This window comes from Aptenodytes patagonicus, chromosome W (assembly GCF_965638725.1).
Source record: "Aptenodytes patagonicus chromosome W, bAptPat1.pri.cur, whole genome shotgun sequence".
Taxonomy (NCBI): domain Eukaryota; kingdom Metazoa; phylum Chordata; class Aves; order Sphenisciformes; family Spheniscidae; genus Aptenodytes; species Aptenodytes patagonicus.
In genome coordinates, this window is record NC_134981.1 from 27,119,992 (window position 1) to 27,127,052 (window position 7,061).

The following is a 7,061-nucleotide window of genomic DNA, read 5'->3' on the forward strand; positions in this document are numbered from 1 at the left end:
ACTGCTACAATGGCCTTTATCTGTGAAGGCTCACCACGCTTAGTAATATTCACACTACTTAATAGCAATTCAAAGTTAACAAATCACCCCTAACTACCCAAGAATCTCCCATCTGTGACCTGTCTCATTAGAGCAGGGACACAGTATGAACATCACTAAGATGAAACTCAGACACTCAAAGATTCTTTATCTTCTTAACAGAAACCAAAATCTTAACACAAGGTTAATTAAATGAGACCACCACATTTGCACACTTCTCCATCCAAACATTTCTCAATGTCCCTATCTCTCCATCAGCATCCCCATGTTTCAGTCAGCCAACTTTAAAATAAAAGCATAACTATGCCTCTTCTCTAGCACTGAATCAAGAACGCTAAATTTTTTTTATGCATGAAAGACAAGCCAATATTAGGTTGTTCATTTCAAACTGAATAGACACAGTGGTTCAGGTGGCCTACAGAGCACACACATACACGCACAAAGTAAAGAGGACTAGTATCACCAAATTCTACATTTATTTCAGGCTCCTAAATAGATGGATTAATACAGTTACTTGAATAAGTAAGAGATGAGTTTTGCATTGCACACAGGTTTATAACCTTAGGCCCCAATACCACCACTAGCAGAAAGTACAAAGGTATTGCAATATTCAGAGAAATTTCCTGTATCAGTATTTGCATAATCTAATGCTTCTCTCATTAAGTCATGATGTTATTACTGGGTAGTGCACACAAAGAATTTTGAATGAGTGGGGCAGCAGGAAATTTTATGCAGTGACAACACTGAAAGGAACAAGAATGCTTCTAATCCATTATTTACGGGTTTAAAGGGCACTCTTTTGCTGCCTTTGATTAAATATGAAACGAGTTAAGATTTCGAATGCGCTTTATGAAAACTAGTATTTATGAACTAATAAACACAGACATTATTCCCTTTCTTCTAGTCAATTCAGGGAACTATGCTGCTTACACTGTTAAAACAGTAAACACATTATCAACTCCTGCATGCAGTACTCATGAATTTCCCAAATCCAAGATCTAACATCTGAGCAGCTACCAATCTGGCCTTTATAACTGCTTCAAATATCAGTATTTAATGTTAAGACTATATTCCTTGGACAAATTTTAATTTATCCTTCATGTGAAGGATGAGGGAGTATTTAAGTGATCCACCATGGCCACACAAACTAGAATCACAGGAAGACACAGTGATTTCTACACCAATAGCAGCTTCATCATCTTTTCAATTGTTGATTTTAAGAAGCTATTTCCTTGAACCCAATAGTTCCAATACATTGTCCCTTCACTACTATTAATGCAAATTAGAATATTGTCATTTTGAGAAACTGGAATTCCAACAGGGTTTATACTGGTCTACAACAAGTCTAGAATTAAATACTGAAAACCTTTACTACAAGCACCTTTCAAATACCATTTAGTTAGTACAGCAGATTTTTCTCCTTTGAAATTATTTATCAGAAACTATTTAGACTCTCTTCTTTCTGATGCAAAGTTGTTTTAGTTTTTTTCTTCTGCGTGTCTCCAGCTGAAGATTTAACAGTTTCATACTTTGAGATATTCCAAGAAAGGCTCGTATCCTAAAAAGAATTGCACAGATTTTTTACACTTAGTTGAAGTAAGTGCTGAAATCAACAGGATTCTATATATTATCATTAGGGAGCACTGACCGAGATTCCTTTAAAGTCGCAGCCTAAAGTTCTCCCAGTGTATCAGAATTTTTGACAGCCATTTTGTCAAGAGAAAACGCAAAAAAATGTGACTAATAATGTGTTTATTATGAAAGTTTCTGTTACTTGCTATAAAAACTACAGCACTAGGACTTCTAACTGGCATATATGAAAACTAATAATTGAATATTGAATAATTGAAATACAATTGAAACAACTGAATACAAATTCAATTGAAATTGAATAATTGAAATACAAAAACTAAGGTCTTCAGTTTCAAGTGTCTCATTTGCCCTCCTAAAACAACTTGCTATTTTGAGCAACTTTTTTAAAATCCGTGGATTAGTCCTGTGGCCAGAAATTTATTTTTTTTTGTAAATTTGAGACTCTCCTATGTATTAACTATACAGATAAACATCCATTTGTATTCTCTATTATCCTAGTTTCTAATGACACAGGAATTTCGTTATTCTATAAACTGTTACTTTGAACACTGGTAACAATCTTAGAGGACTTAGACAGAATAGATTGGGAGTCATTCCAAGACACCCAGAAAACTGTATATTCCTGAAACTGTCAGGTATGCAGTTTTGATTAGTTAGTTAACAGTAGCACACATCTACATTCATTTGTTAATAACCCCTCATATATTTGCTTTATTCTTCTGTTTTTCCCATTAACCAAGACTTAGGAATCAAGGAAGGTCTTTATTACAGATTTATGAAATGAATAACGTAGATTCAAATGTGGACTTCAAGGTGCTACTTCAATACAAGCCAAAAATGTGAAGATGTTCCTGATTGTATCTGGTTTTTGCCAAATTAAGTAATTTGATTTCAGAAAAAGTGAGACAATAGATGCTACCAATTACCTTTTAACACTGATACACAATTTGGATGCACAAAGAGTACAAAGATACAAAGGTTTAAGGCAGTATGTCTATACAAGATGTACAGTTACAGGTCCCTGAGCTCCACTATAAGGCCTGCTCCTGGTCTTAGATATCCAAGTAGGAAATCTTTTTAAAAGGTGCCTGGCCCCAAAAGTACCTTCTCTACTTTCTGAGAGACATTAATTATAACATTGCTTCAGTGGAATGAGACAGTCCCCTGTATTTTCTGGTGCTTCAGCTCTTCCCTTATCCATCCAGTCTCCCATAGGTTGGGTTGGTGTAATTTTAACCTATGGTAAAAAGGATTCTGTCCTCCCACACTGACATAGGGGGAGGCAAAGACTTGGGAAGCAAGCTCCATCTTCCCTGAAGCTGAAGGAGAAGGGCCCGGGGGCGGCAGACAGTAACTCGCTGGTGTTGTTGACTGCAAGTGGCCATTTTAATTTAAGGGCCTTGGGACCTGATGCTGCCGCTGATTCTCCTCCTTCTCCGTGGTGCCCGGCTCCACCTCCTCACCCTCACACCACTAGGGATACAGGGAGGCCCTTACCAGGATAAGGAAACACACCCGCGGGCGGGGCAGACAAGCAGAAAGGTCCCAAGCACAACCATCCCGGAGGAGCGGGGTGCAGAAGAGGCCCCCACACGGGGCGGGGGATGAGAGCAGTCCCGAGCACTCACCCCCGGTCAGGGACACGGGACCGAAGGCGAAGAGGGGAGAGGTGGCTCCGGGCCCGAACAGAGGGAGGGACAGGGCAGGGCAGGGAGGGGTCGCGGCGGTTACCTATACTGGGCAGCAGCCCCGCTATGGGTGAAACCAAAGTAGTTGCCGGTGGCCATTTTGGCATCTTCTCCCAGCCGGCTGGGCACTGTGGCGACGACAACCAAGAGGCGGCGGCGGCGGCGGCGGCGGTCGGGGCCATGACAGGAGGCCCGACAGGAGGAGAAGGAGGAGGAGGGGGCGGGGGGGCGGGGGGGGGGGGGGGGGGGAAGAGAAGGGAACAGGCAGACAAGAGACAGAAAGAGCGCGCGAGCGCCAGGTCAGACACGGCGCCTCAGGACCCCCCTCCCCGTTCCCCCGCCCCGCGCGCGGGCCGCATCCCCTCCCCCTCACCGCCGCCCCCCCGCGCGCACAGACACAAATAAACACCGAGCGCCGTTACTTACCATAGGTGAACGAAACTACCGGGCATATAGGAATCATGAGTCCAATCTGGCAGCGACAACGGCGGCTGAACGCTGAACTCTCAACTCTCACCCCCTCCTCCCCCCTCCTCACCGCCGCGCTTGCTCCCTTCCCCCCCCACACCTACGGCAACAACGGCAGTGCGGCCGGACCAGGACCGTGCGCACGCGCGAGATGTGTGAGGGGCCGCTGGGAGTTGTAGTCCGGCCCATGACTGCACCCCCTCCCCCCCGCCCGCAGAGAAGCACGCTTGGTGCCGGGTGAGCCACCGCCGCACTTGAGGCGCGAGTTATCATGTGCGCATGCGCGGGATGTGCAAAGGCTCTTGGGAGCTGTAGTCCCCCTACCTGAGGCCCAGGCGCGAGGAAGAGCTGCTCTCAGAGGAGCGCTGCACGTACCGCCCGCCTGCCCCCTTCCTCCCTGCATTATCCCGTGTTCTGCACCCACAGACACACCGCACCTGTACCCGTGGACTCATATTGCAAAGATAGGGTCGGTTTCTCATTCTTGCCTGCAAAGGCACAACACACTGCAGTAGGTAGCTCAAGTAACAGAAATCTAGGTGAAACAGGTCACCACCGCCCTTGCCACACACTGGTGTTTGTCCCCACGCATGTACTGCACGTGTCAGTATTTACCAGCTTTCCCACACAAGCAAATAGTCAGCTGAAGATTGACATACACAGCAGGTACCTAGTTAGCACTCTTGCAAGGCCACGGAACTAGAAGGTAGCACTTGCAGCTAGTGCACATGTGCAGAGTTCACAGCAAGACCTAGGACTTGTCTAACCTTGCAATAAGTTTTAGATTCACCTGGGCCCCGGGGTTCACCACCACAATCACACACGTGAAGAGCAACATAGCTGTTGTCCAGCTAAAGCCATGTGCACATCATCTGACCTGTCCCCAAGGTGCCACAGCTGACGCACATCCACAAATTAATTCTGCAACAGTTCCCACGTGCTTATTGTACATGTGAGGTAAAGCCTCACCCATACAGGGCCCATTTATCTGAAGTTTCTAGGAACCAGCAGTCCATCAGATTGCTCCTAAAAACTGTTGGGCAGTATATTATAGTCAGTGCAGTAATCTCCCGTTCAAAGTGACTGAATTTGCATCTGTTCCCCGTGACCCTGTTCCACTTTCCCTCTGAGCAGCGGATGCTTCTCAAAGCTCTGAACAAAGCAAAACTTAAATCCTTAAATACTTGCATCTCATTTGTGTACTTTGTCCTCGCTATGATGCACGCTTTTCTAATCGTCTAAACTAATCAAGACTCATAAAACACTCGCTTCTGGATTAATTCAAAAGTGATCATTTTAGAAGTATTTGTTTTCCATAAGCTACGCCTATTCAAAACATCCCTGCTTGGAATCTCCCACAGTCCTCACAAAAGCACAGGTTTCCCTTATCCCACAGTACCAGCAATCATCTTAGGCAGTAAGACTTCAACAAAGATTTTTGTTCATAAAACAAACAAGAAGAGAAAAAATAACTTATCATCTAAAGCTTACATTATTGCAGCTTGTATCGGGTTTACATGGCAAGGTTGGGGGGGGGCGCTGCAGGGGTGGCTCCTGTGAGAAGATGCCAGAAGCTTCCCCCATGTCTGACAGAGCCAGTTCCAGACTGCTCCAAGACGGACCAGCCACTAGCCAAGGCTGAGCCAATCAGTGACTTTGGTAGCGCCTCTGTGATAACATATTTAAGAAGGGGAAAAAACTGCTGCACAACAGCAGCTGGGAGAGAAGAGTGAGAATATGTGAGAGAAACAACTATGCAGACACCAAGGTCAGTGAAGAAGGAGGGGGAGGAGGTGCTCCAGGTGCCAGAGCAGAGATTCCCCTACAGCCTGTGGTGAAGACCATGGTGAGGCAGGTTGTCCCCCTGCAGCCCATGGAGGTTAACAGTGGAGCAGATATCCACCTGCAGCCCATGGAGGACCCCACACTGGAGCAGGTGGATGTGCCCTGAAGGAGGCTGTGACCCCGTGGAGAGTCCACGCTGGAGCAGTTTGTGAAGAACTGCAGCCCGTGGGTGGGACCCCACACTGGAGCAGGGGAAGAGCATGAGGAAGAAGGAGCAGCAGAGACAATGTGTGATGAACTGACCGCAAACCCCATTTCCCATCCCCCCTGCGCTGCTCGGGGGGGGACGAGGTAGAGAATTTGGGAGTAAAGTTAAGCCTGGAAAGAAGGGAGAGATGGGGGAAAGGTGTTTTAAGATTTGTTCTTATTTCTCATTACCCTACTCTGTTTTTAACTGGTAGTAAATTAAATTTCCCTGAGTTGAGTCTGTTTTGCCTGTGACGGTAATTGCTTAGTGATCTCCCTGTCCTTATCTCAGCCCACAAGCCTTTCGTCATATTTTCTCTCCCCTGTCCAGTTGAGAAGGGGGAAGTGATAGAATGGCTTGGTAGGCACCTGGCAGACAGCCAAGGTCAAACCCACCACACAGCTGCATATGAAGTATAGCAACTTAAGATGCCAAACATCTTTGCCAATTCACTGAATATAATTCACTGGTCATTATTATTAGCTTTGCATAGGAACTAAATAGTACTGTACCTCTTGTTCTTTCTTATCCTAATCAAGCACAACAGGAAAAGGATCCTGCATGGGAAAAGGAATAAGTTTCCAACTTCTGTGGTGCACTTTCAGTCAAAGTGAAGAAAGCAGCTATTGGGTGAAGACATTTAATTGCTACTGCTTAGAAAAACAAAAGCCCTAATCCTGAAGCTATATACAAGAGTACTTCAGGAGAGGGCTCTACACAAATCTTCTACAGAAGAACTTACATTGCATGACCTCTGCCACAAGAACCTCAGTGGACTTGGGATACATAAATGAGAGATATCTATACTCTCCTTGTTTTTATGAAAAATTGTTCATAATTGGACTACTGGATCATAGTACTTGGACAAAAAGAAAATCAAAGTTTTTGTTGTTCCACTGTTTTTCAAGTTTTTTCAATTATAAACCTTCCAATATACTAATATACATATTCAATACACATTTCATAAAAAAATATAAGCATCTATATACACACATTCACACACCTTTTAACACTGTACTACTAAAGTTATATTTTGCAAGTGGGCCTGCAATTGCCTATTCCTTCTGGATTGATGAGGTGAATTTGGAATATTTACCCTCTTTTCAACCTTTGGCTCCAAAAGCTGAGGGGGGGGGAAGAGCTTTCTTCTTCACAATACAGATTTCTGTCTTAGGTTTCATAACTTCTTTCATCCAAGTAACTTCTAGTCATTCTAATTCAAATATTCCACCCTAGATCTT

At 44.6% G+C, this 7,061-nt stretch overlaps 1 protein-coding gene across 2 annotated transcripts in view; it reads right to left on the minus strand.

The window, feature by feature from the left end:
• LOC143172273 (zinc finger RNA-binding protein-like) overlaps positions 1–3,825 on the minus strand; it is a 44,535-nt gene extending 40,710 nt beyond the window's left edge. For both annotated transcript variants that reach the window (XM_076361496.1, XM_076361495.1), the window contains exons 1-2: positions 3,747–3,825; positions 3,364–3,448 (exon numbers count right to left, since the gene is read on the minus strand). In XM_076361496.1, the coding sequence (XP_076217611.1) occupies positions 3,364–3,448; positions 3,747–3,783 (122 nt within the window). In that variant the 5' untranslated portion in view covers positions 3,784–3,825. The remainder of the gene's footprint in view (positions 1–3,363; positions 3,449–3,746) is intronic.
• Between the last annotated feature and the right edge of the window lie 3,236 nt (positions 3,826–7,061).